The sequence below is a fragment of the Oncorhynchus tshawytscha genome, linkage group LG13 (genome assembly GCF_018296145.1).
Source record: "Oncorhynchus tshawytscha isolate Ot180627B linkage group LG13, Otsh_v2.0, whole genome shotgun sequence".
Taxonomy (NCBI): Eukaryota; Metazoa; Chordata; class Actinopteri; order Salmoniformes; family Salmonidae; genus Oncorhynchus; species Oncorhynchus tshawytscha.
The window spans coordinates 59,077,588-59,103,579 of record NC_056441.1 but is presented as its reverse complement, the minus strand read 5'-3'; the positions used below and the strand labels follow the sequence as shown (position 1 = coordinate 59,103,579).

The following is a 25,992-nucleotide window of genomic DNA, read 5'->3' as shown; positions in this document are numbered from 1 at the left end:
TGTTCCAAATGTCCGAACTGAATTTGGTAAAAGGGCTTTGTCCCGATTGGTGTTTTTAAATCACTGATGAAGGATTTTGAGGCTGATTCACTGACCTGTCAATGTTTTTAATTTGCTGTTTTATACTGTTGTGAATTCAATGGTTTTTACTAGATTACTTGTAGTTTTTCCATGTTGTCTGTCTGTAATTTTTTTGTAATGACTTGGTGCTGCCTATCTTGGCCAGGGCGCTCTTGAAAAATAGATTTTAATCTCAATGAGACCTTCCTGGTTAAATAAAGGTTAAATAAAAAATAAAATAAAAAATATGTATGATAAAATAACTAATGGCTCCTGTGGCAAAAAAGTGAACCCCACTGATATGTTAAACAATCCAAGGAATCTCATTTACATAACTATTTCAAAGACAGAGAAAATGACCTGAACAAAAACACAAAAAAAGAATCATGCATAATAAAAGCACTATTCTACATCCAATGCTGCTGCTTAAGAAGGGGGAGGCAGCTAGAACAATTCCCTTTAAAACATAGGTTCCACTGTGTCAGCCCCTATGTCGTCCACTCATGCTCCAACACTTCAGACTTTCCAGCCACAGTTAACAGATATGTCCCACTCATCATCACAGAGGAAGACAAGACAGGAACAGCACATACTGTAGGTACCAGCATATTTACACAATTTTCCACAAACCTCTCCGGCAAATACTCAGAACATTACAGAGGTGTGGAGATAAAAAAATGACAAACTAAACTGCCCAGAAACCGGGGGGAATGCTCTAAGACGGCGTTGTAAGCATACTGTGTTACTTGAACTGCGACTAGGCTGCCATTTTCAGAGATGTCAAAAACAGTGTTTGCCTGCACTAAACCAAATCATATGAGCCAGAAATATCCCTAGAAGCTGCAGTGCATTGTAATTTTGGATTATGCGGTGAGCATAGTTAATTGGTGAAAGCCGCATTTACTACTACACACGAAATGTGTGGTGAACATCACTGGAAAAGAGTCATGTGCAGAATAATGAGATATTATATACCTACTCTTTTCCAGCTTTTCCTTAGAGTAAATATAATCATAAAAACATATACAGTACACAGTTATACAGAATATAGATATAGAGTAAATATATTGTTAAAAAGAAACTGTACAGGCTATGTCTTCCTAAATATATTTTTGGTCATCATCAGCTTAAACCAAGTAGGAGAAGACTTGGAAGAGAATCTGAAAGCCTGCATCAGACCAAGCCATGGAACGCAGTATAAACGAAGTCCCCAGAGAGTATTGGAAACTCAGAGCCTGATTATGAGATAGCAGCTCAAGAACAGAGGAATTCAGATGGGAAGAACACTGTCCAATGCCAGACTAACTGTCGCCATTTGCGTCGGCTAATGAATCAAATCAAAACAGTACCAATGTGTTCCAATTAATGAACACTGTTTTAGTCAGTCGTGGCAAATACTGAGGGAGAAACGACAAACCTCAAGGGCAGCCTTTCACAAAAGCATCTCTGAGGCGTATTGTTTTGAACCCTTGGTGTAAATTCAAACCAAAAGAGTAATTTGTTTGTAGACTGTGAGAATGATGTCAGCCAGTGGCAGCAAATAGGGTATCAGGTCATTGTTGGAGTCTAAGCAAGTGCCATAAACATTTTCTTTGCTAAATGCCTTAACCATTTTAATTGATTGTCTTGTCATGAAACAATTAGGCACTAAACATACAACACAAGAATAGAGCACCTCATATCCTCTATTCAGGGTTTCATAGCCTCTATTCTTGTGTTGTATGTTTAGTGCATTATTTACCATCAACCAAATAAAAAGGAACTGATGCCAAACAGACAATGAAGTGAAATGAGAGAGGGGTTTTTCCCCTAAGGGCAGAGTTGTACATTAGACACAACTACACCAGTATACTGAGTGCATGGCACAACCAACCGAGAAGCATCACGTGCAGGGTCAAATCATTGGCCCTTGGGGTGCCCTAAAAAAATGTACATTCATTAGTGGTTCAAGCAGCGAAGCTGGCTGAAACACTATTATGTTTGTAGGCGTTCATTATTCCGGTTCTCCTTGGATTTACAATGGTGCCGGAAGGGCTCCTAACCAACTGTGCTATTTTTTGTGATTTTACGCATTGTTTGTAACTTATTTTGTACATAATGTTGCTGCTACCGTCACTTAGGACCGAAATCAGAACAGAGATTACTCACCTCGAGCTGGACGAAGATTTTTTCTTTAATGAGTCCAACGCGAAGGATATACTGCTTCTCCGAGACAGGCCCAAATCCCTGTCATTCGCGTGAAGAAAATATGGAAATATAGGGAGCAGAGATCAGCATGCCTTGTGACAGACAATTTGTCAGCGAGTGGGTAACCCACCTCTACCATCTGTTCTATTGGCCAACGTGCAATCACTGGAAAATAAACTGGATGATCTCTGTTCGAGACTCTCCTACCAACGGGACATTTAAAAACTAATGTCTGCACCACGAGTGGCAGTTTTTTTAACGTTTATTTTATCTTTCTTTAACAAGGCAAGTCAGTTAAGAACAAGTTGGTTAACTGCCTTGTTCAGGGGCAGAACGACAGATTTTTACCTTGTCAGCTCGGGGATTCAATCTTGCAACCTTTCGGTTACTAGTCCAATGCTATAACCACTAGGCTACCTGCTGCACCGTGGTCGAAGGCACTGCATCGCAGTGCTATCTGTGCCACTAGAGATCCTGGTTCGAGTCCAGGCTCTGTCACAGCCGGCCACGACCGGGAAACCCATGGGGTGGTGCGCAATTGGCCCAGTGTCGTCCGGGTTAGGGGAGGTTAGGGTTTGGCTGGCAGGGATGTTCTTGCCCCATCACGCTCTAGCAACTCCTGTGGCGGGACGGGCTCAAAGCACGCTGACACGGTCGCCAGGTGTACGGTGTTTCCTCCAACACATTGGTGCGGCAGTGTTCCGGGCTATGCGGGCATTGTGTCAAGAAGCAGTGTGGCTTGGCTGGGTTGTGTTTTGGAGGATGCACGGCTCTCGACCTTTGCCTCTCAAGTCCGTACAGGAGTTGCAGCAATGAGACAAAATTATAACTACCAATTGGATAACACGAAATTGGGGAGAAAAAGGGGTAAAAGTTTATTTTTTTATACTAAAAAAAATACTAAAAACTGTAATGTCTTATGTTTTACTGAGTCAGGGCTGAAAGATGACATGGATAATATACATTTGGCTGGGTTTTCCGTGCAGCAGCAGGACAGAACAGGGGTGGGGGTGTGTGTCTATTTGTCAATAACAGCTGGTGCGCGATGTGTAATATTAGTCTCGCGTTATTGCTCACATGAGGTTAAGTACCTCATGACAAACTGTAGACCACATCAACCAAGAGAGTTTATGTATATTTTTTGTCGTCGTCTATTCACCACCACAAACCGATGCTGGCACTAAGACCGCACTCATGGGGCCATACGCAAATAAGAAAATGCTCACCCAGAAGCGGCGCTCCTAGTGGCCGGGCACTTCAATGCAGGCAAACTTAAATCCGTTTTACCTCATTTCTACCAGCATGTCACATGTGCAACCAGAGGGAAAAAAACTCTAGACCACCTTTACCCCACACACAGAGATGCATACAAGCTTCCCCTCGTCCTCCATTTGGCAAATCTGACCATAGTGCTATCCTCCTGATTCCTGCTTACAAGCAAAAACTAACGCAGGAAGTACCAGTGACTCGCTCAATATGGAAGTGATCAGATGACATGTATGCTACGCTGAAGGATTGTTTTGCTAGCACAGACTGGAATATGTTCAGTGATTCATCCAATGGCATTGAGGAGTATACCACCTAAGTCACCAGCTTCATCAATAAGTGCATCAACGACGTCATCCCCACAGTGACCGCACATACATATCCCAACCAGAAGCCATGGATTACAGGCAGCATTCACACCAAGCTAAAGGCTAGAGCTGCCGCTTTCAAGGAGCGGGACACTAATCCGGATGCTTATAAGAAATCCCACTATGCCCTCAGACAGACCATCAAACAGGCAAAGTGTCAATACAGGACTAAAATTGAATCCTACTACACCGGCTCTGACGCTTGTCAGATGTGACAGGGCTTGCAAACTATTATGGACTACAAAGGGAAACCCAGACACGAGCCTACCAGACGAGCGAAATGCCTTTTATGCTCACTTTGAGGCAAACAACACTGAAGAATGAATGAGAGCACCAGTTGTTCCGAATAACTGTGTGATCACGCTATCCGTAGCCGATGTGAGCAAGACCTTTAAACAGGTCAACATTTACAAGGCCGCGGGGCCAGACGGATTACCAGGATTGTACTCAGAGCAATTGTTTTACCTTTATTTAACTAGGCAAGTCAGTAAAGAACAAAATCTTATTTACAATGACGGCCTACCCCAGCCAAACCCAGACGACGCTGGGCCAATTGTGCGCCGCCCTTTGGGACTCCCAATCACAGCCGGATGTGATTCAGCCTGGATTTGAACCAGAGACTGTAATGACGCCTCTTGCACTGAGATGCAGTGCCTTAGACCGCTGTGCCACTCAGGAGCCCATGCATGGACCAATTGGCAAGTGTCTTCACTGACAGTCTGTAATACCTACATGTTTCTAGCAGACCACCATAGTCCCTGTGCCCAAGAAAGCGAAGGTAACCTGCCTAAATGATTACCGCCCCGTAGCACTCACATCAGTAGCCATGAAGTGATTTGAAAATCTGGTCATGGCTCACATCAACACCATCATCCCGGAAACCCTAGACCCACTTCAATTCGCATACCGCCACAACAGATCCACAGATGATGCAATCTCTATTGCACTCCACACTGCCCTTTCACAAATGGACAAAAGGAACACCTATGTGAGAATGCTGTTCATTGACTACAGCTCAGCATTCAACACCATAGTGCCCACAAAGCTCATCACTAAGCTAAGGACCCTGGGACTAAACACCTCCCTCTGCAACTGGATCCTGGAGCTTTTACCCCCGCACATCGACTTGGTACTGGTACCCCCTGTATATAGCCTCGTTATTGTTATTTTTTACTTTTTATTTTAAAAAATTACTTTATTTTATTTTGTAAATATAACTCTATTTCTTGAACTGTATTGTTGGTTAAGGGCTCGTAAGTAAGCATTTCACAGTAAAGTCTACACCTGTTGTATTCGGCGCATGTGAGAAATAAAATGTTACTTATTTGGTAAAAATGCTAATTCCCGTGAGATGGTAAGGTTTAGGAGGGTGCAACTTGGCATGATGGTAAAGGCCCATGGCCCACACTCCCTAATGCAATGTCATGCCAATTGGCCAGATGGGGGCACTATAACAAGCAATTGAAACTGCAAAATTTGAAAGGTTGGTACTAGGTTGCACATTTTGGGGAATATTCAGAGGTGGAAACTTTCCGTGGGAATATCTGGGAATTAATGGAAAATATATGCAAATTAATATTAATACCATTTAAATGTAGATGTTTTTTGCATTGGATATATTTACCATATCATATGGAGACAGAAACATAAACATATTACCTTATCAAAAGTAGACATAATTACCAATGATTAAATCCTTCCAATAGAAATTTTTAAAAAACAATTTAGTTATGAATTGAACTTTAATTAAATGAGTTGACTATTCACATGGGATTATTTCACTGAACAACAAAAGAAAGGGAATATTGAATGATCCCCAATGATCCGTCGCATCTCCCAAAAATGTTTTCAACATACATCTGTAAAATTATAGTCCAAAAACTAAAGCTTTGGTTGTCCTCCTCTCAGGCTTCTATGTCTTCTCCCTGGACCTCCTCAATGTCCACCTCTTGAACATCAGACTCTGAGACCTCATCTTCAGTTACTTTCCAAACTTGTTGAGGATGTCTCGTTGTCAGGCTCAAAAAGCCTCAAAATTGGATGGCCACCATTTTTTTTACCCTTGAATTGATCAGCCTGTTGCGTGCTTTGGTGTGTGTGTTCCCAAACAAGGACCAGTTGCGCTCTGAGGCGGCTGATGTGGGTGGGATTTGGAGGATGATGGAGAGGCAACCGGAGAAAGAGCCTCAGATCCACAAAGTTCATTCCACCAGGTGGCTGCTGAGATGTTGACATGACTGCCCTATTGCATCTCCATCCCAAAGCCCTTGCTTGGATGTGTACTTTGCCAGACTGCCAAGAGCCTTGCCCTCATCCTGGCCAAGGTGGCGAGACACAGTAGTGATGACATCATAAGCCTTGTGGATCTCTGCACCAGACAGGATGTTCTTGCCAGCATACTTGGGGTCCAATATGTACGCTACAGCATGTAGGGCTTCAGGCAGAAGTCTTCATTCTTTTTTTTTTAACCTATTTCACAACTGCAGTTTCCTCTGCTTGGAGCAACAGTGAAGTGGGCAGGGCAGTACGGATTTATTCTCTTACATCTACAAGCAGAGTCTGAACATCAGACAGGATGGAATTGTCTCCCTCAATCCGTGCAATGGCTACTGCTATAGGTTTCAGGAATTTCAGGCTGCTTACCACTCTCTCCCAAAATTCATCATCCAGGAGGATCCTCTTGATGGGGCCTTCCATATCGGCAGACTATGATATGGCCATTTCTTGGAGACTCCCCTCCAGGAGACTGTCAAACATGATGACAACACCACCCCAACGGGTGTTGCTGGGCAGCTTCAATGTAGTGCTCTTATTTTTCTCACTTTGCTTGGTGAGGTAGGTTGCTACTATAACTTGATGACCCTTCACATACCTAACCATTTCCTTGGCTCCTTTGTATACTGTATCCATTGTTTTCAGGCCATGATGTGCTTGAAGAGCAGATTCAATGCATGAGCAGCAGCCAATAGATGTGACGTGAGGAAAGGACTCACATTACCTGTGAGCATCAGAGGTGAACCAGTTGCATACACAGCTCAAGCAAGACATTCATTAGCATTTCTCTGACTACGTTCCTCCATTGAGTAAAAAAACCATTTGATTCCAGGAGGACCATGAGCTGTTGCTATCAATAAGTCATCTGATTCATCATTTTCACCCTGAATAGAAGTAGAGGGACTTTTGTCAGAGGTTGCTTGTCGTGAGCGCTGGGGGAATTTTATGCACTTGGCCAGATGATTCTGCATCTTTGTTGCATTCTTCACATATGATTTGGCACAGTATTTACACATTTACACCGCTTTTTCTTCTACATTAGCTGCAGTGAAATGTCTCCACACATCAGATAGTACCCAGTACCCACATCAGATGGCATTTTCCTGTAAAGATTAGAAAGAAATGATTACAAAAAAAATACAATTCCATGTACAGATAAATAGTTAAGCAGTTAGGCTAAACAACTCCTTTGTGAGATACATTTTTTAAATGACACTTGTATGGAAACAGGTGAATTAACAATCCTCGGTTAGCAGTCTCAAGCAAGCTAAAACCCACATGGTAGCAAAACATGGTAACAAGTTAGAAATTATTTAAACACACTTTGCTGTAGGCTATTATTTACTAATTAACAAAACATAATGTATGTCATATAAAATATATTCACCCCACCCAGTATTGTAATCAAAACTTACCAGAAAGCATGTAGTCCTTAGCTCATACAGTGTAGTAGTGTGGGCTCAATAGCATCTCATTAGTATGCAAGATCTTGAGAATCAGCTGTACATGTGATGGAAGAATGCACTGTGCATGCAGAGGGTTGCAATTCCATTGAATTGGGGATAGTTTAACCAAAATATGCCACAAGACCTAGAATTGCCTTATGTGTATCCCACAAAAAAAAGTTCACTGTTGTAAGCTAATTGTTTTGATGAATTTAAGCAAAATTCCCCATATTCCAAGAAAGTTTCCGATCCTTTGCAACCCTAGTCGGTACATAGGTTCCTCTCCTCACAAGGAACAAATGAGCCTCAAGAATCCATAAGGTCCGCAATGATGGATTTTCTGCCATTTGTAATTCTTTGTTAAAACACTACTCCTCTGGCAGCGAATGACCGATTTGCGTGAAACATGATATATAGTATGTATGGACCAAGGTCTCTCAACCCAATATTTTCCAGGCTAGCATCTCAAACAACATGGCCGCTACTGACCAATAAATATTAATGTGGGCGTGATCTGGCACATAAATGCATATAAATCACACACAGATATTTGTACTGTAACAAAACTTGATAAACTTGATGTTCCAATCACTGTCTATACTCAACGTATGCAAGCACATTCAGGTCAACCACACAGTGGCGCTATAACAGGCACATGTTGATATCTCTTTATCTGTTTGACTTCGAGTGATACATTTTGCACACATACTCAGGGATATGAGTCCAGCTAACCTGTACTGTATGGTTCAGATTGGCCACATGGTGGCGCCATTTGGCAGGAAAAACATTAATGCAAGCTCATTGGCTCATAGCAGACATATTGTTTGAGGTAGAGTCCTGGAAAAACATGTGTTTAAAGATATCGGTACATAGATGCTATATACCAAATTTGGTGCGAATCGGTCTAGCAGTTGTGGAGAAGAAGACGTTTAAAGTCGTCAACATCATTACAATTGGTCCAAAAACCAACAGCAGCATATTGCATGATCTTTCGATGTTGAGTTCTGATATTTGGCAAGCGTGGTAAGGAGTGCAGTTCATCCTAGGGAAATGTGTCAAATTTCTCCTGGTGGTGGCGCTATGGGGCCAAAGTGTGAGCCCTGGCATGGCTGTTTGCAGCTATATTTATCTTTATTTTGGGAGTGCACAGCACGCACCGCCAGGTATGACTGGAATCAAATCCCTGCTGAAGGGTTGTATGTTTGGCAAAATGACAATGTGTAGAAAGCAAGTCTGGAAAACAGCACCTTGTGACTGAGTTTCATCATCCCAGATATTATTCGGTACATTGTTGCCTTTTGCTCTTTCCCTCCTCAGTGATATCTCTCACACACTGTAGCTACTGTGGTTCATCCCACCATAGAATATCTAGTAAATGTCAGTTGATGCTGACCCAGCTTTGTTCCCCTCCTGCATTGTCATTCTCCTAAGCATCTAAGTGAATATCCGACTGCTTGACTATTTCAGTCCATGCACAGCGTCCAGTGATTCCAACATGCTCTCAGGCAACCCCTTCTCCCCCTCCCTGGACCAAAACGCTAGTCAGTGACAGAGGTGGCAGATATGATGAATCTCCTAGTGTATGTCCCTTTAAGTCAGCCAGGAAATGTAGTGGGGTCAATACTTGAGTGAGGGAGATAGAGAGAGAAAGAGGAAGAGGTTATTAATAACTTGCTCTGTCATGGCCGAGCAGTCACGGGCTGTCTAATGTAAAAGAGCTTGTGGCTTCTCTCACAGCTTCTAGGCATTCTCTCTCCCTCTTTCTTTCTCTCTCTGCTGACAAAGGGAGCCTCGAGGCATTCCTACTGCCATGTGTGTGTGCGCATGCGTAATGTCTGTGACCATTCGGCATGCAAGTCACAACAGACTCCCTATGACATCTGACCTCAATGTCTAGGAGGTAATACAGATTTGAGACTGGGACTTAAAAGTGTGAGATGTAAAATAATGCTATTGTGAATAACTTTGATAATAATCACTGGGATGCATATTTCATATTTCATATTTTACTGAACAATGATGTGGGATCACATAGAAATTATGCAATTGATATAAGTTTGAAAAGTTAACAATGTATTTACTCTCTATAATGGTGACATGAGGACAACTGTAAATGCTTCCTTACATGGTGGGTCTGTCTCAGTCTGTGAGTCTCTCCATGTGAGGACCCAGCTGACATAACAGTTGTATACTGTGCTGCAGTAATTTGGTCACATCAAGAACAGTCAATCCATTCAGCTCAAAACATAAAATTGAGCGTGATCCATATGACACACAGTCTCTCCCTCTCAAGGTCACGTAATTTCAGTTTCTTCCAGACTTAAAAATGTTTTCTGTTGGCTATCATATCTGTGTAGGTGAAGTGTATATCTCATCTCTTCTCATCAATACCATCAGCATTTATAAGAATTCCAGCTTACATACAGTCTCCACCAACTACCATTAATGTCTATTGTGCACCAAACTCCAACCCAGACCAAGAGCAACATTCATGATTACAGTAGCCTATGACATGACCTATTGAGACAGCCCGGTTTCATAGAGTAGACGTTACATAGTAAACAAACATCTGGGGTACTCAAATTAATATGATATGTTATGTTTTGTATTGTTACATACAACAACCTGGACTCAGGGATAGACGCGATACAGTAAAAACAAATCCGAGACACTGAAATTAGTATAATATGTTACGTTTTGTATAGTATGTATTAACTTGTGGATCCATTTAGTATGATATGTTACAAATTCCAATTTGTACAATATATTACGAATTTGCAATACGTATAATAAGTTACGAATTCTAATTTGTTGTGGCTAAAGTTAGCTAGGGGGCTAATGTTAGCTAAGCAAGGGGATAGGCATTAAGGTTAGGGTTAAGGTTCGGGTTAGGTGTTAAGTTAGTGGGTTAAGGTTAGGGGAAGGGTTAGTTAACATGCTAAGTAGTTGCAAAGTAGCTAAAAAGTAGTTGCAAATTAGCTAAAAAGTAGAAAGTAGTTGCAAAGTTGTTTATTAGCTAAAATTGTCTGCGATGAGATTCGAACACGCAACATTCGGGTTACTTGTTTTAATGGTCGTAAAACCCATACAGCGCTGTGAAGCGCAGAGCCAGAGATATGACGCCATGTATAGCATGTTACTGTACGGCCACTAACTTCCAATTTAGGTGTTTATTAGTGCCCAAATCTTCCCATTTCAACAAGTATACGTGTAAGACTGTAAAGGGCTACCATATCATACTAATTTGAGTGGCCCAAATTGCCCAGATTGTTACATCTATTCTATGAGGCCAGGCTGTTACTTAAGGTAAAAACAAAAAGGTAGGTGGATGGTCGTATAACGTGAACACAGCCTGAATCTCATCACGGACAACTTCAGCATTTTGCAAGTACTTACTACTTTTTAGCTACTTAGCATTTTAGCTAACCCTTCCCCTAACCCCAATCTTAACCCTTTAATTTAACTCCTAACCTTAACACTAACCCCTAGCCTAGCTAACAGTAACCTCTTAGCTAACATTAGCATTACCCACCTAGCTAACGTTAGACAAAACAAATTGGAATTCATAACATATCATACAGTGCCTTCAAAAGGTATTCATACCCCTTGACTTATTCCACATTTTGTTGTGTTGCAGTCTGAAATCAAAATGGATTAAATATATTTTTCCTCGCCCATCTACACACAATACCCCATAATGACAAAGTGAAAACATGTTATTAGAAATTTTTGCAAATGTATTGAAAATTAAATATAGAAATATCTAATTTACATAATTATTCCACACCCCTCAGTCAACACATTGGAATCACCTTTTGGCAGGGATTATAGCTGTGTCTTTCTGGGTAAGTCTCTAAGAGCTTTACACACCTGGATTGTACAATAATAGTACATTATTCTTTTTCAAATTCTTCAAGCTCCATCAAGTTGGTTGTTGATTATTGCTAGCCAGCCATTTTCAAGTCTTGCCATAGATTCTCAAGCTGATTTAAGTAAAAACTGTAACTAGGCCACTCATGAACATTCAATGTCATCTTGGTAAGCAACTCCAGTATATGGCAGTATACTCCAGTATTTGGCCTAGTATTTTAGGTTATTGTCCTGCTGAAATGTGAATTTTCCTCCCATTGTCTGTTGAAAAGCAGAATGAACCAGGTTTTCCTTTAGAATTTTACCTGTGCTTAGCTCTATTCCGTTTATTTTTATCCTAAAAAACTCCCTAATCATTGCCAATGACAAGCATACCCATAACATGATGCATCCACCACCATGCTTGGAAATATGAAGAGTGGTACTCAGTGATGTGTTGGATTTTCTCCAAACATAACACTTTGTATTCGGGAAAAAAAGTTCATTTCTTTGCCTAATTTTTGATCAGTTTAACATTAGTGCGTTATTGCAAACAGGATGCATGTTTTGGAATATTTTTATTCTGTAAACGCTTCCTTCTTTTCACTCATGTAGGTTCGTACTGTGGAGTAACTATAATGTTGTTGATCCATCCTCAGTTCACAGCCATTAAACTCTGTAACTGTTTTAAAGTCACCACCATGAAATCCCTGAGTGGTTTCCTTCCTCTCCGGATGCCTGTATCTTTGTAGTAACTGGGTATATTGAAACACAATCAAACGTGTAATTATTATCTTCATCATGCTCAAAGGGATTTTCAATGTCTACATTTTTTTTACTACCAATAGGTACCCTTCTTTTGTGGATGAACCTGTGTTTGAAGTTCACTGCTCGACTGAGAGACCTTACATATACATTGTATGTGTGGGGTACAGAGATGAGGTAGTCATTCAAAAATCCTCAAGACTATTATTGCACACAGTGTGAGTCCATGCAATTTATGTGACTTGTTAAGTGGTACATTTTTACTCCTAAACTTATTTAAGCTTGCCATAACAAAGGGATTGACTACTTATTGACTCGACATTTCAGCTTTTCATTTTTTATTAATTTGTAAAAAATGTCTAAAAGCATATTTCTACTGACATTATGGTGTAATTTGTGTAGGCCAGTAATAGAAAATCTAAATTTAATCCATTTTAAATTCAGTAACACATCATACGAATTGTAATTCGCAACACATCATATGAATTGTAATTCGTAACACATCATACGAAATGGATCCAAAAATAATATATACCCTACCAACGTAACATATCATACTAACTTGAGTATCCTGGGTTTTAGTTTTGTATAATACGTCTACCTCTACCCCTGAGTACAGGTTGCGTGAGAGTTTCTGGTCATGAGGAAAAGTAGGCAACTGCCAGCCAATTGCGCATGGTGAGAAAGAGAATGGGGATCAATACTTTGCCTTCAAAAGGTGAAATACGACAGTGCGTCAGAAAACATTATTTTTAACAATGCCAATTGTCATTTTAACACATGCTAAAACTATACCCAAAGAGCTAGTGTTCATCTCTACGAGTGACTCGGATAAAGTACACAGTAGCCTACTTACGCCCTGGCTTTGGGGAAACCCATCGATAAGAGGACGTCCAAATTCGATCCATATTTCACAGTGCCCGATACTTTCGGCCGAAGGCTTCGCGGGATGATTTTGCTGAATAGATCCTCTTTTGCAGCCATGATTCAGGATTCCATTGGTTTCAGACTAGATCCAGTCTACGATACTGTAGCGAGTGGTGGGGAAAGATATCTAATAGTCTACAACCGATCATTTTTGTGAGCAAGTGCGGTCGCTCCCTCCCCGCCCCCAGAAACTCAAATTATGTCTGCTGCTGCATTTTGAATTTAAAAAGGAAAGATACGTGCAGAGCGCACGGGATTTATTATGAATTTTCGCCTCTTCTCTGTATGGGACCCATTGCGGTATGCTAAATTATAGTAGCCGAATAATAATAGGTATACTAGCATAATAATAGACTATTCCGTATAGCTTGGGCCAAAAATAAAAGAGAATTGTAGATAGTGAGCAATATGTAATACAGAGTAACGTTAGACCCAGCCTAATATGGAACAATAAATAAATAAGTGAAATTAGGCTACTAATAAACTGCATTTGCCTAATAAATTAATAACCCATATGTATTCAAATCAAATCAAACTTTATTTGTCACATACACATGGTTAGCAGATGTTAATGCGAGTGTAGCGAAATGCTTGTGCTTCTAGTTCTGACAATGCAGTAATAACCAACAAGTAATCTAACTAACAATTCCAAAACTACTGTCTTATACACAGTGTAAGGGGATAAAGAATATGTACATAAGGATATATGAATGAGTGATGGTACAGAGCAGCATAGGCAAGATACAGTAGATGGTATTGAGTACAGTATATACATATGAGATGAGTATGTAAACAAAGTGGCATAGTTAAAGTGGCTAGTGATACATGTATTACATAAGGATGCAGTCGATGATATAGAGTACAGTATATACATATGCATATGAGATGAATAATGTAGGGTAAGTGTACATTATATAAGGTAGCATTGTTTAAAGTGGCTAGTGATATATTTACATCATTTCCCATCAATTCCCATTATTAAAGTGGCTGGAGTTGAGTCAGTGTCAGTGTCAGTGTGTTGGCAGCAGCCACTCAATGTTAGTGGTGGCTGTTTAACAGTCTGATGGCCTTCGTAACACAGAAGCTGTTTTTCAGTCTCTCGGTCCCAGCTTTGATGCACCTGTACTGACCTCGCCTTCTGGATGATAGCGGGGTGAACAGGCAGTGGCTCGGGTGGTTGATGTCCTTGATGATCTTTATGGCCTTCCTGTAACATCGGGTGGTGTAGGTGTCCTGGAGGGCAGGTAGTTTGCCCCCGGTGATGCGTTGTGCAGACCTCACTACCCTCCGGAGAGCCTTACGGTTGTGGGCGGAGCAGTTGCCGTACCAGGCGGTGATACAGCCCGCCAGGATGCTCTCGATTGTGCATCTGTAGAAGTTTGTGAGTGCTTTTGGTGACAAGCCGAATTTCTTCAGCCTCCTGAGGTTGAAGAGGCGCTGCTGCGCCTTCTTCACGATGCTGTCTGTGTGAGTGGACCAATTCAGTTTGTCTGTGATGGGTATGCCGAGGAACTTAAAACTTGCTACCCTCTCCACTACTGTTCCATCGATGTGGATAGGGGGGTGTTCCCTCTGCTGTTTCCTGAAGTCCACAATCATCTCCTTAGTTTTGTTGACGTTGAGTGTGAGGTTATTTTCCTGACACCACACTCCGAGGGCCCTCACCTCCTCCCTGTAGGCCGTCTCGTCGTTGTTGGTAATCAAGCCTAGCACTGTTGTGTCGTCCGCAAACTTGATGATTGAGTTGGAGGCGTGCGTGGCCACGCAGTCGTGGGTGAACAGGGAGTACAGGAGAGGGCTCAGAACGCACCCTTGTGGGGCCCCAGTGTTGAGGATCAGCGGGGTGGAGATGTTGTTGCCTACCCTCACCACCTGGGGGCGGCCCGTCAGGAAGTCCAGTACCCAGTTGCACAGGGCGGGGTCGAGACCCAGGGTCTCGAGCTTGATGACGAGCTTGGAGGGTACTATGGTGGTGAATGCCGAGCTGTAGTCGATGAACAGCATTCTCACATAGGTATTCCTCTTGTCCAGATGGGTTAGGGCAGTGTGCAGTGTGGTTGAGATTGCATCGTCTGTGGACCTATTTGGGCAGTAAGCAAATTGGAGTGGGTCTAGGGTGTCAGGTAGGGTGGAGGTGATATGGTCCTTGACTAGTCTCTCAAAGCACTTCATGATGACGGAAGTGAGTGCTACAGGGCGGTAGTCATTTAGCTCAGTTACCTTAGCTTTCTTGGGAACAGGAACAATGGTGGCCCTCTTGAAGCATGTGGGAACAGCAGACTGGTATAGGGATTGATTGAATATGTCCGTAAACACACCGGCCAGCTGGTCTGCGCATGCTCTGAGGGCGCGGCTGGGGATGCCGTCTGGGCCTGCAGCCTTGCGAGGGTTAACACGTTTAAATGTCTTACTCACCTCGGCTGCAGTGAAGGAGAGTTCGCATGTTTTCGTTGCAGGCCGTGTCAGTGGCACTGTATTGTCCTCAAAGCGGGCAAAAAAGTTATTCAATGTTCATAAAAAGACAATGTGTTACATTTATAAAATGACTCACAAACCATTACCTGGCACATTCATGTCTCATCATATACCATTCATACAGGATATCATGGGCTACAAATCTGCCCATATTTGATTGATTATAATGACATCCATTATAGATAATTTAAAATCATACTTGGCTGTTGGTTGCAATGGTACCAGATGGGTTATATGGTACAATCACACAGAACGCTTTCCTCATCTCCACCTAGTGTGAAAGCAAAGACATGTACAACATTACTACTGTATGGGTAACACTGGATTTGGATAGTCCTCTATAATAGAGCCTACAGATGGACCCGTTCATAGATGCTCAAGTACTATCAACAAACTTTAGCTCTAACCCTAGGAAGCTGTGGTGTTTCAAGTTGAGTCAAGTTATATAACAGAGTTGCAGTTGATAGTTTGAGCATCAATTAACCATTTATGCGGGACTATCAAAATAAAGTGACCAAAGTATGACAAACAATTCAGCTCTTTTACATTGATTTCACTGCATACACAGTATACAGTTTTGTTTAAGATGTGAAAGTATAAGTCTTATCAGCTTCCTTGATCCAAATACAAGCCCACCACAGCACCACCACTGCTGGGCAGTTTCGCAGCTGAACCAGACTGCAATGATTAAAAAAAGTACAAAGAAACATAGTAGGAAAATATTAGATCATCTTGAAAATTGTAACTCTATACTGTGCCTGTCTTGCCATTTGCACCATCTTGAGATTACCTGGTCCCAAACAGTCTTCTGTATACACAGACCAGTAGGACAGAGATCGTTCCAGTATTAGTGGTTTCCTGTGTGAACAAAAAATTGCCCTTACATCTTACTATGTAAACTCATATGGTTCATTGATGACAATCAACTCTTTAGGACCATGAGTTTTTCCTGATCAGTCAGGAAAATGTGGTCAGGAAAATCTTTCTGGCTCTATAACATTTGGTGACCATGTTTTATCTTTCCAAGGTCACAGATATAAAAGGCTAATTCATGGGAGCAAAGAGATTAACTTCCTCAAATCAATGACAGACTCAAAGGATGTCACGCTTGTCTTTATCGTCACAGCTCTAAGTTCTCACCCATCAACTGTGCCAGCCTGCTCCAGTCCATTCCCTGCAGTGCGGAGGACAAGAGAACCCAAACGTTACATTACCAGGTAATGCTCACTTAAAGATGCACTCTCAAACGTTTGTATAACTCAGCCAGTAGTTTTGAGTGGTGCTTACGAGCCAAAAGTGGTCCCTGGTTTTTTGTGTACTCTGTCATCAAATTGTGCACTACATCATCCATTTCATATATGTTACATCCTGCAAATCCATATATACCTTTGAAACATTACAAATTTGTTGTGCTTAAGATCCTAGATTGGATCTTTAAGCAATATCACAGAGACAGGCAATAACTCTGTGGGGGAGGATGTAGACAGAGGTTAGAGGGGTAGACCAGTACCGGATGGCTGCTGGTTCAAATTCAATAACTACCATCCACTGATGTTGTGCCTTTGCTATCGCACCAGGGGCACTATTGCCACTGAACCTGTGAGCCTCCAAACATCTCACACAAATCTGTCTTGATCTGTGAGCTCAGCAAAAGACTTCATGGCCTTATCCACTTCTGCTTCTCCTGAAAAAAAGTGGAGGACAGAGGGCCTAAATACGAATAGAGAACAAAGGTATCCCTTTTCATTATCATCTGATTCATCTAGCCTAACGTTTAACATCGACGAAGTGATAATTCCATCAGTACAGGAAGAAAAACTGAAATTCCCAATGGAATTGAACTCGACCTTGGTGAACATTGCTGCCTGCCAACTGAGCTTACTGTGTGTGTGTGTGTTTTACAGTTGAGCCAGCGCTGTCAGACAAGCTAACCAGAACGATGGCAGGTTGCTCATGTCCATAGGAGTGTAATCCCCTGTATACAGTCAACACACAAACATGAACATTTAAAATGTTCATTGTAAACTCAGTTACATAATGTATACATAAATGTTCAGCTCTAGATATATGTAAGAGGATGCACAAAGATTTCCACAAGTGCCTTTAAAAACACGCATGCACAATCTCCCATAAGCCTAAAGAAATGAATTACCTTTCAAAAATCATTAATCAATCATTAGACGGCACAGGAGGCGGGGGCGAGTGTCTGCGGGGTGTTCTCTCCACCCTTGTATTTGACTTTTGAATTAAGGTAATCTGGTTGTCTAGGTATAAATTGAAAGTAAAAAACAAAAACCTGCAGACACTCAGCCCTCCATGGAATGAGTTTGACTCCCCTGCAGGGGTTCACAGTTGTCAAGCGTAGACTGGTAACGTTTATTATTTATTTGGTGCGCGGAAACTAGAGGCCATGAATAACTTGATTAAATAAAATGGCATCGATTGGCCTATAGGTGGCACTATTATAAGTAGTCTAACTTAAACCCTCATATCCGTTGCCCGGTTTGACATAAAGACTTGAAACTTTGTATGTCGGTGTCTTTCCTCATGTTAAACAAATTTGCTTCAATGTTCATCTCTTCGCTTAGTTTGAGAAAATATAAAGGATTGGTTAAGAGATGGATGAGTTATTGATAAATCCGATTTTTTTTTTTTTATGGGTCCATACTTTGTAAATCCACTCCACAATGGCCTATCAACTTGAAACATTGTAGGGTCATCAAAGCCATTACCATGATGTACCATGTTAAGTTTGCATTGATATCTTAAAAAATAATGAAACTATTAGCACTTTCTTGACTTTGTAATGAATGCGAATGCATAAAATTGTAATAAAAAATCTTCTCATAGACAAAGTCAGATTCACTCCAAATTTGCTCTTTGGACTTACAATAGTCCATAAAGAGTTTGAGAAATATATGGCAACGTTATATGCATATTAGCACATATGCTAATATGCTACAATACGCAAGATATACTTCAAAAACCTTCTTCTAGTGAACCATAGGATCAAATGACACCAAATGTGAAATTTAGGCCCATGGTTCATGTCTTAACTAGTTTGAGAAAAGCTAAGGGATTGGTCAAAAGATGGCTAAGCTATTGACAAATCAAAAATTGGATTTTATGCGTCAACATGTCCTATCAACTTCAAACTTGTCATCGCTACCATGGATGTCCTTAAAATGAACCACACTGAATTTGGTATTGATATCTCAACATAGTCTTATAGTTTTGAGAGAATAAATAGTTGCGTTCAAATATGGCCGCACTGTACCTATAGATGACAGTTAGCACATATACTAATGCTAAAAAAAAGTTTACAAATATTTTTCTCGTGAACCATACGTCAGATTGACTCCAGATTTGATAAAAAAAACTAATTGAACTAGCCTCTAATGAATGAGAATGATTAGTTGCTGCATTCAAAGTCGGCCACGCCACACCACTAGACATTTGGTATGTAAACCTTAAGAACATTTCCTGAGAAAGCTGTGTGAATATAAAGTCACAGCCACCTTAGATTGCTCCACCAGACTAGTTGGTGGCACTATAGATGTCATTGGCACCAGTAATAGATACAGTTGGAAGTCGGAAGTTTACATAGACCTTAACCAAATACATTTAAACTCCTGACATTTAATCCTAGTAGAAATTCCCTGTCTTAGGTCAGTTTGGATCACCACTTTATTTTAAGAATGTGAAATGTCAAAATAATAGTGGAGAGAATTATTTATTCAGCTTTTATTTCTTTCATCACATTCCCAGTGGGTGAGAAGTTTACATACACTCAATTAGTATTGGGTAGCATTGCCTTTAAATTGTTCAACTTGGGTCAAACATTTCAGCTAGCCTTCCACAAGCTTCCCACAATAAGTTGGGTGAATTTGGCCCATTCCTCCTGACAGAGCTGGTGTAACTGAGTCAGGTTTCCAGGCCTCCTTGCTCGCACATGCTTTTTCAGTTCTGCCAACAAATCGTCTATAGGATTGAGGTCTGGGCTTTGTGATGGCCACTCCAATACCTTGACTTTGCTGTCCTTATGCTATTTTGCCAAAACTTTGGAAGTATGCTTGAGTCATTGTCCATTTGGAAGATCCATTTGCGACCAAGCTTTCACTTCCTGACTGATGTCTTGAGGTGTTGCTTCAATATATCAACATAATCAATATATCAACAATAATCAACATTTCCGTCCTCATGATGCCATCTATTTTGTGAAGTGCACCAGTCCCTCCTGCAGCAAAACACCCCATAACATGATCCTAACACACCTGTGCTTCACGGTTGGGATGGTGTTCTTGGGCTTGCAAGCCTCCCCCTTTTTTCTCCAAACATAACAATGGTCATTATGGCCAAACAGTTCTATTTTTGTTTCATCAGACCAGAGGGCATTTCTCCAAAAAGTACGATCTTTGTCCCTATGTGCAGTTACAAACGTAGTCTGGCCTTTTTATGCAGGTTTTGGAGCAGTGGCTTCTTCTTGGCTGAGCGGCCTTTCACGTTATGTCGATATAGGACTCGTTTTACTGTGGGTATAGATACTTTTGTACCTGTTTCCTCCAGCATCTTCACAGGGTCCTTTGCTGTTGTTCTGGGATTGATTTGCACTTTTCGTACAACAGTATGTTCATCTCTAGGAGACGGAACGCGTCTCCTTCCTGAGCGGTAGGCCGGCGCGTGGTCCCATAGTCTTTATACTTGTGTACTATCGTTTGTACAAATGAACGTGGTACCTTCAGGCATTTGGAAATTGCTCCCAAGGATGAACCAGACTTGTATTTTTCTGATGTCTTGGCTAATTTCTTTTAATTTTCCCATGATGTCAAGCAAAGAGGCACTGAGTTTGAAGATAGGCCTTGAAATACATCCACAGGTACACCTCCAATTGACTCAAATTATGTCAATTAGCCTATCAGAAGCTTAGCCATGACATCATTTTCTGGAATTTTCCAAGCTGTTTAAAGGCACAGTCAACTTAATGTACAGTGGGGCAAAAAGGTTTAGTCAGCCAATCTTGCTTGTTTGTAGGTGACCAAATACTTATTTTCCACCATAATTTGCAAATAAATTCATTAAAAATCCTACAATGTGATTTTCTGGATTTTTTTTCTCATTTTGTCTGTCATAGTCTGTCATAGTTGAAGTGTACCTATGATGAAAATTACAGGCCTCTCTCATCTTTTTAAGTGGGAGAACTTGCACAATTGGTGGCTGACTAAATACTTTTTTGCCCCACTGTATTTAGCAGATGTTATTGCGGGTGTAGCGAAATGCTTGGGTTTCTAGCTCAGACAGTGCAGTAGTACCTTAACAATTCACAACAATACACACAAATCTAAAAGTTAAAGAATTGAATTAAGAAATATAAATATTAGGACGAGCAATGTCGGAGTGGCATTGATTAAAATATAGTAGAATACAGAATATACATATGGAAAGAGTAAAGCAGTATGTAAACATTATTAAAGTGACTAGTGTTCCATTATTAAAGTGACCAATGATTCCATGTCTATGTATATACGGCAGCAGCCTATAAGGTGCAGTGTTGAGCAACCAGGTGGTAGCCGACTAGCGATGGCTATTTAACAGTCTGATGGCCTTGGGATAGAAGCTGTTATTCAGTCTCTCAGTCCCAGCTTTGATGCACCTGTACTGACCTCACCTTCTGGATGATAGCGGTGTGAACAGCCCATGGCTCCGGTGGTTGATGTCCTTTGATCTTTTTTGTCTTCCTGTGACATCATGTGCTGTAGGTATCCTGGAGGCAGTGGTGGAAAAAGTACCTAATTGTCATACTTGAGTAAAAGTATAGATACCTTCATAGAAAGTTACTCAAGTAAAAGTAAAAGTCACCCAGTAAAATACTTCTTGAGTAAAAGGCTTAAAAGTATTTGGTTCTACATATACTTAAGTATCAAAAGTAAATGTAATTGCTAAAATATACTTAAGTATCAAAAGTAAAAGTATGAATAATTTCAAATCCCTTCTTTTAGCAAAGCAGATGGCACCATTTTCTTGTTTTTTAAATGTATGGATAGCCAGGGGCACACTCCAACACTCACGACATAATTGACAAAAGATGCATTTGTGGTTAGTGAGCCTGCCAGATCAGAGGCAGAAGGGGTGACCATGTGTTGTCTCGATAAGTGCATGAATTGGACCATTTTCCTGTCCTGCTAAGCCTTCAAAATGTAACGAGTACTTTTGGGTGTCAGGTAAATTGTATGGAGTAAAAATTATTTGGTTGTCTTCAGGAATGTAGTGAAGTAAAAGTTGTCAAATATAAATAGTAAAGTACAGATACCCCAAAAAACTACTTAAGTAATTTACACCACTGCCTGGAGGGCAGGCAGTGTGCCCCCGATGACGCGTTGGGCACACCGCACCACCCTCTGGCGAGCCCTGCGGTTGCTGGCGGTGCAGTTGTTATGATACAGTCAGACAGGGTGCTCTTAATTATGCATCTGTAAAAGTTTGTGAGGGTCTTAGGGACCAAGCCAAATTTCTTCAGACTCCTGAGGCTGAAGAGGCGCTATTGCACCTTCTTCACCACACTATCTGTGTGGGTGGACCATTTCAGATTGTCAGTGATGTGTACGGCAAGGAACTTCTCCACTGTGGTCCCGTTGATGTGGATAGGGGCGTGCTCTCTCTGCTGTCTCCTGAAGACCACGTTAACGTTAAGGTTATTTTCCTGGCAACACTCTGCCAGGGCCCTCACTTCCTCCCTGTAGACTGTCTCGTCATTGTTGGTAGTCAGGCTTTCTACTGTTGTGTTGTCTGCAAACTTGATGATTGAGTTGGAGGCTTGCGTGGCCACACAGTCATGGGTGAACAGGGAGAACAGGAGGGGGCTGAGCACGCACCCTTGTGGGGCCCCTATAGACTGCCAGTATATTAACGCTAACAATAATGATAAATACAGCTGCGAGCAGCAATCAACAGGGTTGACAGGATGTCAGAAATGACACAAGATCAGTCTCATAACAAAGCAAGCACTCTATCATGTAGGAACTGTCTTCCTTTATATGCAAATAGTGAAAGCATTACCACGTTTCTCAATACCACAAGTATGATGCAAGTGAAGTCTGGTGCTGTAGGTTGGTTATCTTGGAATGCAGCAGGTAATCATACTTAATGTATTGAGTTTATATATAAATATGAGTATTGGAACTCTGCTGGGTTTGTCATACTCATACTCAACAGTTTCCGGCGTGTATCAAGAATGATCCACCACCCAAAGGACATCCGGCAAGCTTGACACAACTGTGGGAAGCATTGGAGTCAACATGGGCCAGCATCCCAGTGGATTGCTTTCGACACCTTGGAGAGTCCATGCACTGACGAATTGAGGCTGCTCTCGTAGGGCAAAAGGAGGAGGTACAACTCAGTATTAGTAAGGGGTTGTTAATGTTTTGTACTCATTGTATATGCTGATTGTGTGCGCAAGCAGCAGAACTTCCAGTTTCTTATTTTCCAAAAAAAGCTCCACTTTTCAATACATTCATACCACATAATAGGGCAACATTATGTGATTATACTGATCTACTAATCACGATATTTCAAATTGTTCGTATGCATAATTAAAAATAACATTATTTTGCATGAGACAAAGTCCACTTGATCAATAGTTATTGGGAGTTTGTGCATGTGTGTTTTTAAAGTCGGAAGTTTACATACACTTAGGTTGGAGTCATTAAAACTCGCTCACAGAGGATCTCTAGAACAGAGAGCAGGCCACAAGTCAAAAGCAGCTGCCTGTTTTTTCCATTGAGGTTGGAACAATTCTGAGCTGAATGTAGCTGAACTCACACAACTGTGGCTTTTCTACGTGTGATTGGGTTATGCACCTAACATATTCAGTTAGAGATCTGATCGCTGCACCTCCTCTGATTCAGAGTTTGATACACACTTGGTACATGGGCCACATTTGATTTGATATTATTTATAAGAGTTCATAATATATGTTTATGTGCCATAATAGCTATTGCGACTGCACATTTGAAATACCATAGCCCTGTTCATCCATCAGTTGTTTGCTAAAGTCCATGTAGACAAGGCCCTCATAGACCTGCAATGAAAAGAAGACACCATTTTAGTCCTTTCCTGGACAATTACAACAACTACAGTAACCATGCCAGCATAGTACAGCTTGGCTTGGCTCAGCTCAGTAGTGTGAAAAGGGGAGCGTTGTCTTTTTATTGCTGACCTGAACAACTCTGTCCTGAAGACCAGCAGTGAGGAAGAGTTCATCCGTCTCTTCGTCACTGCCGGACTTGGCCCTGATGGGTTTGGAAAGGTCCTAGGGCTAACAACGGAACAAAACTTAAAACACAGGTTGATCATTTGGCACATGAGTAGAGTGAACTCCAGAGTAACATGTTATTCTTCTTAAACTTTCTGAGATGTTGTAGAATTTCAGACGCTTCAGAGTGGCAGACACTATTGCACTGTTAAAGAGAATGTTATAAAATTGTATAAAAAAATAGTATGTAATTATTAACACAAAGGGAGTTTGAGATAGAAAAGATAATACTAAAAAAAAGGCAAAAATCAAGAAGTATATGACTCAGAACAAATATTGATTACTATGTGGTTAATCTATAAAATATAGAAGAAAAATTTAAAACAGAACCTGCTGAAGGTCCTGTCTGGGCTTGTGGCTGCAGGATGATGAAATCTGAGAGGTAAGGCAGTAGAACACCACACTGGCCAGACGCAATGCTGTCACTCCCTCCTGTGACTTCTCAAGGAAGCGAGTTATCCTAAAATACACAGAGATACCTAGGCTTTTGGGCTTTTCTGTTGGTGGCAAATGACCCATACAGTCATCAAATGTGAGTACTGTTATCAACAATATATTGGTAGCAAGATGGATTGATTTTTCCTGTTGCCTACCAGTGGGTCTCAGTTCATACCCCCACTATACCCCTTGAGCTGCTCTTCTCCCCCTCCTCTTGCTCATAGTATATGGCCAGCTCTCCATACTAAGTCAAAGAGAGAGATACTAACATGTAAACAAGGCCAAAAAAAACTACTTCACTATGAATTTGGTTACAGTTTCTCAGAGGTGAGGTATATGTTGTTATTCACCAGAAGGAGCACATATGATATCTTACCTTGGAGCTGAAGAAGGGGACAACCTGAGTAATATCAAAGTTCTGGTCTGCACAATACATATCCCCTGCAATCTGTGAGTTATCAGCCCCTGCTCATAGCCGGCCCTCGAGGGTGGCGCTGCCGTCATTCACTACTTTCTCAACAGGGAAGTTATTAGCAGTTGCCCAGCACTCAGTGCTTATACCTGGAATTGGAGACACGTGTCAATACTGTTACTACATGTTACTGTACTTACTAGTCTGCATTTGTGACCAGATAGACCTCACTGCACAACTGCTGCCTGGAGAGAAATGGATATTCCAAAGTTAAAGGAATTCAATAATGTATTTATGTATAAGGGACTGAGTATAAGACATGTAGTACAGCAAAGCTGTAAGGGCAGTCGACAGTCATTAACTTGACTGATAACTCATTTGTTCACGTCTCCCACCAGGAATCCAGGATTTGATTTTCTCCTATCCCAGACAACAATGCATTTGGTACCCCAGTCTGCTGTCCATACAAACATGACATCATTCTAGAAAAATGACAAATATTGAAGTAAAGGGATGTGGGTTTGTCAGTTGTGACACACCTTTACTCTTCTTAAAATAATATTCCCCCAAAATATGTTGATACTTGAATATATTTCAACATGCCTTTAGCATAGTGACCAGTTATCGCTCTCTCGCTCACACCTCAGCCTGCCCTACAGTCATGAAGGTGAATAGGGAGAGACTTACGTAACACTCCGAGACTGAACGCTGTCATTGAACATACCCTTTTCTTCCTGAGAAAACTAAACTACATCTTTGCATTATTCTGGTAGTTTGCCTACCTTGTGGGGCGGAAAGTCTGATTTGGTATTATTTAAGTGCAGTTTGTTTGTGTGCATTGACCTGCTTGTGTTGTGAAATGGACCAACCACGTATGCGAACTCTGCACCAAAACCTCGCCTGCTCACATAAACAACTTACCTTCATCTGAGCTTATAGAACGGTGCTGTGGCCAGCTACCAATAAAATGCATAGCATTTTCTTGGCCCTAGTCTTATTCGCCTGTAAACGACATCAAATACATTGGTTTATGCGATACAGTACAATAAACAGCTAAATTGTGAACCCATACAATTTCAAGTCGAAATGTGACTGCGACACTGTAGCCTAATTCTTAAAGGGCCAGTCTCCGAATGATGACCCCCTGCCGACGAGTTCCCATAAATGACATGCATTCAGGAAACAGTAAAGTTAGAAAATGTAGTTCATACGTCCATA

General features: G+C 41.2%; 1 protein-coding gene across 2 annotated transcripts in view; it reads right to left on the bottom strand.

Moving 5' to 3' along the window:
• The window catches only part of LOC112265399 (ubiquitin-associated and SH3 domain-containing protein B), a 44,109-nt gene extending 30,755 nt beyond the window's left edge, over nucleotides 1-13,354 (bottom strand). For both annotated transcript variants that reach the window (XM_024442662.2, XM_042296072.1), the window contains exon 1: nucleotides 13,071-13,354. In XM_024442662.2, coding sequence (XP_024298430.1) covers nucleotides 13,071-13,198 — 128 coding nt within the window. In that variant the 5' untranslated portion in view covers nucleotides 13,199-13,354. The remainder of the gene's footprint in view (nucleotides 1-13,070) is intronic.
• Nucleotides 13,355-25,992: the final 12,638 nt, after the last annotated feature.